This window comes from Anolis sagrei, chromosome 4 (genome assembly GCF_037176765.1).
Source record: "Anolis sagrei isolate rAnoSag1 chromosome 4, rAnoSag1.mat, whole genome shotgun sequence".
Taxonomy (NCBI): domain Eukaryota; kingdom Metazoa; phylum Chordata; class Lepidosauria; order Squamata; family Dactyloidae; genus Anolis; species Anolis sagrei.
The window spans coordinates 248922074-248934220 of NC_090024.1; the positions used below are offsets into that span (position 1 = coordinate 248922074).

General features: G+C 54.1%; 1 protein-coding gene across 1 annotated transcript; it reads left to right on the forward strand.

Annotated features, from left to right (window-relative positions):
- The first annotated feature begins 1247 nt into the window (after nt 1-1247).
- TNNC2 (troponin C2, fast skeletal type) lies at nt 1248-9567 on the forward strand. The gene is made up of 6 exons (XM_060771803.2): nt 1248-1368; nt 2456-2507; nt 5743-5886; nt 5989-6103; nt 8775-8911; nt 9302-9567. Exons 1-6 carry the CDS (start codon nt 1366-1368, stop codon nt 9331-9333), a joined length of 483 nt encoding a protein of 160 aa, XP_060627786.1. The 5' UTR covers nt 1248-1365; the 3' UTR covers nt 9334-9567.
- The last annotated feature ends 2580 nt before the right edge of the window (nt 9568-12147 follow it).

The following is a 12147-nucleotide window of genomic DNA, read 5'->3' on the forward strand; positions in this document are numbered from 1 at the left end:
CAAGCTTCCTTTCTGCTTCCCTGGAGACTAGGATGCAAGGGAACAATGGCTTCAAACTACAAGAGAGGAGATTCCATCTGAACATGAGGAAGAACTTCCTGACTGTGAGAGCCGTTCAGCAGTGGAACTCTCTGCCCCGGAGGGAGTGTGGTGGAGGCTCCTTCTTTGGAAGCTTTTAAGCAGAGGCTGGATGGCCATCTGTCAGGGGTGATTTGGATGCAATATTCCTGCTTCTTGGCAAAATGGGGTTGGACTGGATGATGGCCCAGGAGGTCTCTTCCAACTCTTTGATTCTAGGATTCTATGAAATAGAGGATTTCTCAGACAGGAAAGGGCACCGCGTCCTCTGAAGGTTCCTTGCCCAAGAAAAGCCCCCCTCTAGATCACTCTACGTCCGCAGGCGACTTGGAGGCCCAGAACAAGAATGCCTCTGGCCTTCCTGACCCATTGCTGAGCCCCTCCCATTTCCATCCCACAGGCCCCCTTGCCTCCGCAAATCCGGGCCCTTCCAAAATGGGGCAATGTGTGCCTTGTGGGTGTTAGTGGGGCGCCCATCCCAAGACCTTCTTCCACCTTTCCATGCAGGCTGAAAGGGGGGGTCCTTCCATGGGGGGAGTGTAAAGGCCGGCCTATGTGTATATTGGGATGTTGGGGGGCGGGGAAGGAGACCGGGCGTCTTCTCTCCCCGCATTCTGGGCATGGAGGAAACCGGATCCCGGTGTCAACAAATGAGGCCGGAATATTCGGGATGCAAGGAGGCAGCTGGGGAGGGGGCTCGGCATGGCATGCGAGGGGGGTGGGTGCTCGGCATGCCTTCCCCCCGGGGGCCCTCCCCACGGCAGAGACCTCAGTGCAGGGGCCAAGGGAGCAGACCCCCTCTTCCCCCTCCCCCCAAGGAGGGAGACCACCCAACCCTGCGGCCTCCTTCTCCATATGGGGAGGGTCTATTTTTACCCCTCCGAGGATGGGGCTGCCGTCAGTCCCTTGCCATTCACTCAAGTCAGGCCAAGGGTAGGATTTCGCTCTCCCTGAGGGTCCCACACACACACGCACTCACACACACATATCTGCACAAGACACAGCCAGGAGTGGCTTGGCTAAATTTGGTAAAATGCCTGGCCGGCCAATGAGCAGCCGAGGAGGAAGGCCATTGGCTGACCAAAGAGCCACCTCCCTTGGTGCCCAATGAGGGCAGTGTGGGCGGAGCCGTGCCCAGTTGTCCAGGTATAAAAGGCCGTGCCAGAGCCTCGGACGGAGCGGTTTGCCATCTGACCCGGAGAAGCAGGTGTGGGACCCGTCGTCGTCGTCACCAGTGGCCCTTCTCTCTCTCGCTCTCTCTCAGTGGGGTGCCCTTAGCCTGCCAACATGGTAAGACCACGGGTTAGGGTTAAGGTTGGGGTTTGCATGGTCAAGGAAGTGGTTTGCATGGTCAAGGAAGGGCGGTTGGGGCTGGACATGAGGGCAGAAGATGGCAAGGGACAGGGCAAAGGTTACGGTGAAGCTGAAGGACTCTCTGGTTGAAGCTGTTGGTGGTGGGGTCATTGCAAGGAGTGGAGTGGGGCATTTGGGTCTGGGGGAGGCCGATGGGGCCAAGGAGGGTCTCAGAGTCATCGAAAGGAGCAGAGCCAAGAGTCCCCTTGGCTGGGTCAGATCCTCTCCTTCAGGGTGGACAGCTCCGAACTCTACAGCCGTGTGGGCTGGACGGGTCTGGCTTGGGAGTCCAGCCAAGGACGCAGCAGCAGGGAAAGCGAGCTGCCGGTCACAAGGAGGCTTCATGCTTGCCCACCCACCCACCCGCCCGCCCACCAGAGACGAAGCCCCAAGGAGTAACCCGATCCGAGGCCGACAGGTGTTGCGTGGAGCAGCTGGTGTCCAGCCCTGGCTCCCTACAAGGCCCGAGCCCGGGGGCCACGGCTAAGAATAGCCCGGGATCAAGGAGGAGCGCCCTCCCCCCCATCGCCACAGGCGCCTGAAGATCCAAGTGGACAATGGCATCTGGCCGGAGAGGACGAGGAGGAGGAGGAGGAAGAGGAGCAAGGCCAGGATGGAGCAAAGCAGCCATGAAGCCTCCAGAAAGGCCACCCAATGGAAGCCAAGTTATCCTGGACTTGCCCAAGGGACCGGACAGACCCCACTTTGCAAAGGCTGCCCTGGAATGGGATGCTTTGGGGCATTTTTGAGCCAATGATGTCCACCTTGGCCACATGACTGGCCGGTCACCCTGGTCCACAAGGGCCTGGAGCATCTCTGCAGGGAGATGCCTGGAGGCAGCAGCCTAGTTCTGTGCGGGGAATTCAAGTCCATCTTTCTGGCCAAAGCCAGTGAAGCCCTATAAGAGCCAAGGGATCTTTGGTGGTCCACAGAGAGGGGCCCAATGGGGACAGGGAGGGAGTCTGGCCGTCTGTCGGGAGGGGTCAGGTGTTGCCCTTTCCTGGACTTTGTGCTTGCCTTGCAGACGGACCAGCAGGCGGAGGCCCGGTCCTACCTCAGCGAGGAGATGATTGCTGGTGAGTCAAAAGGTTGGAGATGGGGTGGTGTCTCTGGGGGCAAGGAAGCCTGGCTTGGCCCTGGGTCAGGGGAGAAAGCCCACTCATTGGAGGGCCAGCAGTGACCTGGGTGGGTCAAGCGCTTGACCATTGCCGTGGCCAGAGCAGCTCCCTCACAGGACTCACTCCGCAGCCTGGCTGCCTGCCTTTCTCCCTTGCGGAGCCACAGAGAAAGCAGCTGGACATCCATCCATGAAGCTGACCAATGACAAACAGTCCCAGGGGTGGACAGAGGGTGACACGACACCAGGCCCTGAGAGCATCCCCAGTGCAGAGGGAAAGGTGCCGCAATCCCTTACAAAGAGGCAGCGGAAATCCAACTGGTGTGAGGGCAAAGGCCTTGACGGAGGGAGCAAGGGGTCAGAGGGTCAAGTGCTTGACCCTTGCTAGGGCCCCTTCTGCCTAGCCCTGACCTTCTTGCCCCCAATCCCCAGGAAGGCTTTGGAAGGGAAGGAGCAGGTGGAAGGGGCACCCAAAGGCCACCTAGCCCAGGTGCCTTGAGAAGGGCATTCCTTTCCTGGCAGAAGGGGGTCAGACTAGGTGGCTCCTGGGAGCCCTTCTTGCAAGATAATTCACCATGGCATCCAATGACAAACAGCCCCAGGAATGGAAAGAGGGGGGGGGGAAGAGAGTGACCAGACATCAGGCCCTGAGAGCATCCCCAGTGCAAAGGGGGTCGGAGGGTCAAGTGCTTGACCCTTGCTAGGGCCCCTTCTGCCTAGCCCTGACCTTCTTGCCCTCAATCCCTGGGGAGGCTTTGGAAGGGAAGGAGCAGGTGGAAGGGGCACCCAAAGGCCACCTAGCCCACCTCCCTTCTCAGAGGTGCCTTGAGCAGTGCGTTCCCTTCCTGGCAGAAGGGGGTCAGACTAGATGGCCCCTGGGAGCCCCTTCCAGCAAGACAATTCTGCCGAGAGCCACAGCTCCACCTTGCCATTCCCGTCCATGCCATTTCCCTTCATTATTATGGGTTGTTTTTACTGCCTGCGTTTCCAAGGGGCCTCAGGGAACTCACAGTTGGGGGGGGGGGGATGCCAAAGATAGAAACAGTTAAAGGCAGGTATGGGCCATCTTCGGGCCTCTCTCCATGGGTGTTAAGCAGCTGAGATGGAAAGGAAGGGGCCTGAGGCTGTGGGGAATGATGGGAGTTGGAGTCCAACACCCATGGAGGGAGGGAGGGCCCAAATTGGAGGAGACGCTCAACTTCTCTTGAAGTTGCCCAAAGGCCAGGCGGAAAGACACTATCAGATCCCTCCTGACAGATAGGCATGCATCCATCCATCCTCTGCTTAAAAACCTGTAGCAAAGGGGAGAGAATCCTGGGGTCCTAGAGAAGGAAGGGACCCCAAAGGCCATGCAGTCCCACCCCCTTCAGCCAGGCAGGAAGATGATTCAACCCCTCCCAACAGATTATGACCCAGTAATAACACTTTATTTACATTCTGTGATGAAATGAAAAGGATGTGTAGTTCTAGAAACTATGCCATGCAGACGAACAGTACATAACAAGTGGTTTACTCTTCGTAACTCAGAACAACATATGTACAATCCTGTGGTCAGTTGCATTAATTCACATAATGTCCTGTTATGAGAGATTTAGAAAGGTTTTTCTTTTGTCCACGTAGAGAAACTCCTTCAGCAGCTCGTGAAGCAAAAGCACACTCCAAACTCCGTCTCCCTCTGCTTCTCTACAAGCACCGGCATAGCTCAAGCCTGAAAAATGTAACAGTATTCAAAAGTCCCAGGCTCGGCTATTTCTCCGGGCATCGCCCAACCAATCAGCTTCATGCATCTTATTTTGCAATGGACACACACACACTAATTGATTTCTTGCATGCCCCATCATATTCCGTCCTTCTCTCTGAGAGGACTCAGAGCAGATTACAACAGGCAAACATTCAATACCTTGTTACAATAACATACAATGAGATACAAATATACAGACAAAGGCAAAGGCTTCCCCTTTCATTTCCGCCTTCTGGAGGCGGTGCTCACCTCTGGCTCTGGGGGAGGCGCTCATCTCCATTTCCAAGCCAAGCAGCCTGTGTTGTCCATAGGCACCTCCTGGTCGTGTGGCCAGCATGACTGCTTGGAGTGTCCTTTTCCCTTTTCCTGCTGAGGCAGTACCTATTGAACTACTCACATTTGCATGTTTTTGAACTGCTCGGTTGGCAGGAGCAAGGGCTAACAGTGAAAGCTCACCCCATTCCGCAGATTCGAACTGCCAACCTTCAGGTCAGCAGTTATTTATTATTTATTATTTATTTCTGGCATTCTCGACCCCTGACGGGGAACTCAGGACGGCTTACATTAGTAACGGTGCAAGACCGCTACATAATATAACACAATCAAATACAAAACAGTCATTAAAACCAATACATTCAGCATTACTTAAAACAATAAAACAAAGTCACAATGTCATCTGCCGCAACGCCATTCCAATCAGTGTCCATTATGGTGCAAGTTACATCTGCTGCCCATTGGCCTGGTCCCAAAATCATAATTTTAATTTTTTTCCTGAAGGCCAGGAGGGATGGAGTTGACCTTATTTCATTTGGGAGAATGTTCCATAGGCGGGGGGCCACAGCTGAGAAGGCCCTGTCTCTCGTCCCCGCCAGGCGCATTTGCGCTGTTGACCGGAGCGAGAGCAGGGCCTCCCCGGATGATCTTAGATTACCAGGTGAGACGTAGGGGTGGATGTGTTAAGACAAGTAAGCTGGGCCAGAACCGTATAGAGCTTTATAGGTCAAAACCAGCACTTTGAATTGGGCTGGGAGGTGGACCGGCAGCCAGTGGAGCTGGCATAGCGGGGGGGGGGGGGGGGTGGCATGCTCCTTGTATGTAGCTCCTGTTAGTAATCTGGTTGCCTCCCACTGGACTAGCTGGAGTTTCTGAGCCGTCTTCAAAGGCAGCCCCATGTAGAGCGTGTTGCAGAAGTCTATTCAGGTTGCAGCTAGAGCATGGACCACTTCCCAAGGTACGGGCACAGCAGTTCAGTGGTTCAGCAGCACAAGGGTTTCACCCATGGTGCCAGCCAGGCTCTGCTTAAAGGCCTCCAGAGAAGGAAGGAGACGGCCCCGGATGCCCAGGCCAGAGGAGATTCCTCTTGACCCCCAGGAAGTCCTTCCTAATGTCCAGGCTGCCATTCTGCTCTGAGGGCTCAACCCCCTTGGGTCCCCCCCCTCTCTCCCCACCACAGAGTTCAAGGCCGCCTTCGACATGTTTGACGCTGACGGTGGCGGAGACATCAGCACCAAGGAGTTGGGCACGGTCATGAGGATGCTGGGCCAGACGCCCACCAAGGAGGAGCTGGACGCCATCATCGAGGAGGTGGACGAGGACGGTGAGCCCGGGCCCACGGCCTTTGGCTGCCGGAGGGGGGGAAGAGGGGTCGCGGGGGTCACGGAGGCAGGCTGACCCACCCCTGGGTGCCCCTTGCCCGCAGGCAGCGGAACCATCGACTTTGAGGAGTTCTTGGTCATGATGGTGCACCAGATGAAAGAGGACGCCAAGGGCAAGAGCGAGGAGGAGCTGGCCGAGTGCTTCCGCATCTTTGACAGGTGAGGAGGACAGCTGAGGACAGGTGGGGAGGGGAGGGGGGCAGAGGCCGCTCCCTCCACTTTCAGTGGGCCCTTGACCCACCTGAGACCCCTGCCCTGAAATATAACCATGTTTGTTCCTGGGCCACAAAGGCCATTTCCAAATTGGTTCTCTCATAAAGCCATGGTGGAGGTTCATGAAAGGACCCAGGTTTTGTCTTTGAGGGAGGGGGGGATGGAGGGAGGGGGGGGGCTCATCCTGCAGCAGCAGCAGCCCCACATTTGGGCCTCGTTTCCCAAGGAATCTCTCTTCGTTGAGTCCCAACCCATTCAGGTTTCTGGAGGAGAGCAAGGACTTTCCAATGACGACCACACAAAGACACAGGAAAGCACTCTTTCAGGACATTCCACACTTTTTGTTTACGTTTAGGGGGTCACTTTCCATGGGATTGCCAACCTTCCAATGACCCCAAAGGAAACCACTCAGAAACGGGCCTCTTTCGCCTTTTCTCCCCAAAAGTTCACAAGTGGTCACTGGGATCAAGGGGATGTTGCGCCCGGTGTGCCAGGTGCATTGGGTGGTGAGATGGGTTGACGCACTCCACGGAGGGTGGCACTCGTGTGCCTGTGGTTGCCCACTGGAGGGGGCTCAGGGTGGGCCGGGCCGGGGGGTCACCCCTTGGGGCCACCACCCTTCGCCTTCCAGCACTTTCCAGAAGCCGCGGTCTGAGCGGAGGCGCATGGCATGGCTGGCGCATGGCCGGCCCTCCCTCCCTCCCTCCCTCTGGGGCTCTTCTCTGATTGCAAGGTGGCTGCTCACTGTGATGGGGGTCCCCTTCCTTCCCCCTCCCACCTTGGCTTCCCTCCCAAGGACACGCAGCCTCCTTCCGTCCTCCAGGCCAAGGGCAAAGGTCAGCTCTGCACTCCTCAGAGTGCTTTGGCCAGGCTGCCTTTGGGGCCCAATCCTTGGCCCCTCTCCAGGAAGAAGGGCCCCTGCAAACCAAGGCAAAGGTCTGTCAGGATACCTGGGTGCGGTGTGACCCATTGGGTTGGAAAGCATCCAACTGAATGGATCTACTAATCCAGTGGTTCTCAACCTTCCTAATGCTGTGACCCCTTAGTGCAGTTCCTCATGTTGTGATGACCCCCAACCATTACATTATTTTTGTTGGTGCTTCATAACTGTAATTTTACTAATGTTATTAATCATAATGTAAATATCTGATATGTAGGATGTATTTTCATTCACTGGACCAAATTTGGCACACATACCCCATACGCCCAAATTTGAATACTGGTGGGATTTGGGGGGGGGGGGGGTTGATTATGTCATTTGGGAGTTGTAGTTGCTGGGATTTATGGCTCATTTAAATCAAAAGAGCATTCTGAACTCCACCAAAGAGGCAATTGAACCGGATTTGGCACACATAACTCTCATGATCAACAGAAATACTGGAAGGGTTTGGTGGGCATTGACCTTGAGTTTGGGAGGTGTAGTTCACCTACATGCAGAGAGCACTGTGAACATAAACAATGATGGATCTGGACCAAAAATGGCATTAGAATACTCAGTATGCCCAAATGTGAACACTGGTGGAGTTTGGGGAAAATAGACTTTGACATTTGGGAGTTGTAGTTGCTGGGATTTATAGTTCACCTACAATTAAAACGCCTTCTGAACCATACCAATGATAGAGTTGGGCCAAACTTCCCACACAGAACCCTCATGATCAACAAAAATGCTGAGTTTTCTGATTGTCTTTGGTGACCCCTCTGTCACCCCTTTGCGACCCCTCCAGGGGTACCGACCCCCTGGTTGGGAAACACTGTAATTGATTATATCCAGGGAATTGCTGCGTCTGCACTGATTAATGAACGAAGCCCGACCCCCCCTTTGGCTGCCCTGGCCCAATGCGATGGGGTGATGGGAGTTGGAATTAGCCATGGTCTTGAGCCATAACAGTAAATAAAGAACAACACGCAAAAGCAGGGCAACTCCAGACAAGAAACAATCCGGGACAGCTAACCACCTCTCAACAAAAGATTCCCCCAGGCAGTAAGAAGCCACACTTTGAAAACTGCTAGGCCATTCAATGCCAATCGAGGTGGCCAAAGGCAACATTCACACTTGCCTCCAACAGACAAGAGTCCTTTCTTCCTCCCACCCTGGACCTCATTCCACAGATACATCAACCCCACTTGCCTAGTTTCCAACAGACCTCACAACTTCTGAGATAGATGCAGGTGAAATGTCAGGAGAGAATGCTTCCGGAGCATGGCCAGGCAGCCTGGAAAGCTCCCCGCGGCCCAGGTTGCTGCCCCTCCACACTACAAATCCCAGTAGACCTTAGCATCGGGCCCGGGCAGTTGAAGTGGGGCCAAGAATAGAATGGAAGAGCTTGATGACCAATGTGCTATTGCAGAGAAAAATTGCATGCCTCCCCCATCACACACCACAAAACCACACACCACCCCTCCAAACCCCCCCCCCCACCACCACCACCACACATCCCGCATGCCACATCAATACAAAGCACCCCCCCCCCCCCGGCTCCCCTCCATCCTGGGCTCACTTGTGGAGATGCAAAGAGAGGAGGAGGAGAGAAGAGCCCGGCCTTGACCAAGAAGCAGGGTCAAAGTGCAAGCCATGACCTTTTTCTGCCCTTCACCCCCCCCCCTCCCCGTTTCACAGGAATGCCGACGGCTACCTGGACGCAGAGGAGCTGATTGAGATCTTCCGGGCTTCTGGGGAGACGGTCAGCGAGTCCGAGATTGAGGAGCTCATGAAGGACGGGGACAAAAACAACGACGGGCGGATTGACTTTGATGGTGAGCCGGTCTTGCGCCCGTTCCCTGCGTCCGGCCAGGAAAGAGTGACCCATGGACCGCCTCCAGCGCCCTTGCATTCCCCCTGGACGCTGGGCAAAGCTGGCCAAAGGGCCATTCCTTCCAAGGCCCCAGGGGGGTCCCCATTGACTTGCCCCTCAAGCAGGGGACCGGGGCCCCTCAGAGGCCCCCCCAGGGTGGCAGGGCCATTCAGTGGGAATCTCTTGTCGAAGGCCGGAATCACTGGGTTGTTTGTAGGGTTGTTGGGTTTTCCAGGCTATATGGCCATGTTCTAGAGGCATTTTCTCCTGACGTTTCACCTGCATCTATGACAAGCATCCTCTGCTTTGGCCCTGATACCTCTCGTTCTCCTCCTTCTCCTCCTTCCCGCAGAGTTCCTGAAGATGATGGAGGGTGTCCAGTAAAGCCCTTCGGAGACATTCCTGCAGAGGGGCTGCCCCTTGCCCCGCTCCCGCCGGCCCCGCCTGCCCCACCAGCAAGAAGGAGAGCCTTCCTTTTCGGCCCAGCGCTCGGGATTTTGCCACAGACACCCACCCACCCATCCTTCCCTCCCTCGCTCCCTCCCTCCCTCGCTCCTTCCTTCCCTGGAATTCTGTTTCTAAGGTAGACATCTCAATAAAGAGCAAAGGACTGGAAAACCATGAGTTGCAGATGGGAAATGGGGTTTGGGGGCCTGAATTGGAATGGCCGTGATCTAGAGCTGGAATTTAGGGGTCTTTGCCAGGAGGCAGAGACCAATTAGACTCATCAAAGAGTTCTTTTTCCCTGGCGAGACGGAGAAGCACCCAATTTTTTCCCTGATCTTCCCAATGAAAGGTCTCACCAAGTTGAAGAAAAGCCATCAAGGTTTATTAGTGATTCAGCTAAATAAGATGCAGAGCTGCAATCATTCGCCAGCAGAGCATGAGGAGAATACACCAATACAGTCATATTTATAGTAAATTCAAAGTTGCAGAGTTCAAACTTCCCGCCCCGGCTTCCCTGACGTTCCCCGCCGCGATTGGGCAATGGGCGAACAACTGGGAGGCAGCCCTCCCGCCCCCGGCGCCCCTGGACCAATCAGGAAACTCCAGTGGTTCGTAGGATCCAATGGGGAGACCTCTGCCGCCTGGCGGCGACAGCAAATCAGGAGAGAGGGAGGCGGGACGATAGAACACAAAGGAATCTGGGACAGTCTTTAAACAAAGGAAATGCCATGTGGCCTGCGAGACAAAAAGCTCAAGCAGGGCTGACCTATTGTGTTTTGAGTGTTGTGAATCAACATATGTAAAAATATCCAGATCCTTCCTGGCTGTGAGACAGGAGAACAATGAGGGCAGCCTGGGGTTAATGCTATCAATGGGAAGTAAACAAAAGCAGAGGGGAAGATTTCCCCTTATCTTACTTGAAGAGTGACAGAAACTTTTCCAAACAATTCTTTACTCTAGTGGGCCATCTCCGATGCTAGAGATAAGAATCCTTTCCTATTATCCATGCAAGAATGTCTTTGGCTGGGGGGAGGGGGGGGGGTTCTGTAATCGCTGATGGCTTTTGTTCCTGAAGGCCAGGTGATCCCCTAACATATTTCTTTGGAGGGAGAAAGGGGCAAAGGGTCAGGCTAGGGTCAGGAATACAAGGAAACATAAAAATCATATAGAAATTATACACAGAGAAATCATATTCAGGTATCTTCTCATCCAGGTCCCCAGAGAGAAATTAGTAATACCAATTATAAAAAGCAGCCGATATCAGGACACAGCATGAATTAATATGTTGGAGAAAGTTCATGGGTAGAGAGCGAGTCCTTGAAGAGAGTGAAGTCCAGGAATGTAGCAGAATTCAAAAAGCCACCAAAAGGAGTCTATGGAGTTCCAATGGGCCAAGGAACAAAGCCCTGCAGCGCTGGGATGGAAACCGGTCCCATGGTCCTTGGAAAACTGTAACTCCTTCCATGGGCTGGAGCCCAGGGACCAATCTCCTCCCTGAAAGCCTCGTGGGGTCCTTGCTGTTGTTACTGTCTTTGCAAATTGACCAAGACTCAACCCCTATTGTGCAGTCTGGTGCCCTTGCCCTTTGCAGAACTATAAGTTACTATCTCTTATTGGGGGGGGGGGCATGCTCGACTTCAGGCGGAGGGAAATAGGGTGACTCTATGGATTCCATACAATCACAGACTCCTAGGGTTGGAAGGGGCCCCCAAAGGCCATCCAGTCCAGCCCCCTGCTGTTCAAAAAAGGCACAGTCAAAGCCCCCCCCCCCTCAACAGATGGCCATCCAGCCTCTTCAGAGAAGCCTCCAAAGAAGGGCCCTCTCCCAGACTCCGAGGAGGCAGAGAGTTCCACTGCTGAACAGCTCTTCGGTGGGTTTTACTATTCAAGGTGGTTTCAGTAGGGAAAACTACCGTAAAATAAAGGTGAGGATCCAAAAGTCGAATAGGAGGCAGAATGTGAGCATTTCGCTCATGAGCGAGCAAAGCGAGAAGTGTCATGTGATGGGGCTGCAAAGGATCTCAGAGCGTAGGCCGGCAAAGGTGCAGAGTCCCATGGTTGAAAAACCACAAGAGGTCTATTTACAATCATAAGAAAAAACTGCATTTCTTAATTGGAGTGAGAGCTACTCCAACGTCCATCTTTTCTAAGGTTTCAAGAGAGGGGAAAACTCAATCGCTACGTGTCTCTCAACACACAAGCAGAGAGAGATCTCAAAGCACACAGCACACACTCTCCGTACTCAAGTGCAAGAAGGGAGAAGCCAGATTCAGAATGAGAGCTGTGGAATTGTGGGAGCTGGAGTCCGAAACACCATTTGCCCATGCCTGCACTAAGGTATTTCTAAGGTACCTTACTGCCCTTCTTAGTGGTTTGCCCCAAGAATCACAATATAAGATATCCCAAGCGCGCTGCTTTCCAGGCTAAGGTTATTCCATGAAGCTTTCAGGCTAATAAGCTATGTTGAACTGACGCTTTCCCTTAGTTTGCAAGAAGACTAAATACCTTTCTAACATGAAAACATTATGCTGTCACCAACATGAAAGCATTGTGATGACCTTGGCCTGAGCTGGATTCTCGTCTGCCGGCAACACAAACAGGAGGGACAGGTAAAATCTCATACTTTTCCTGGGCTGCTCGTGGTGGATCGGGATGTCTCTTAATGTTGCTTTTCCTTGCTCTCCAGCCACATGAAGGGTCCTGCCTTGGTTGGCTGCGCTTGCCTCCGGGACAGCCATGGTTCCATGCTGG

Excerpts from the sequence above, each read along its gene's own strand:
- TNNC2 (XM_060771803.2), top strand. Across the intron at positions 2,508-5,742 it reads CAGCGAGGAGATGATTGCTG|AGTTCAAGGCCGCCTTCGAC; the intron begins GTGAGTCAAAAG and ends TCCCCACCACAG. Across the intron at positions 8,912-9,301 it reads CGGGCGGATTGACTTTGATG|AGTTCCTGAAGATGATGGAG; the intron begins GTGAGCCGGTCT and ends TCCTTCCCGCAG.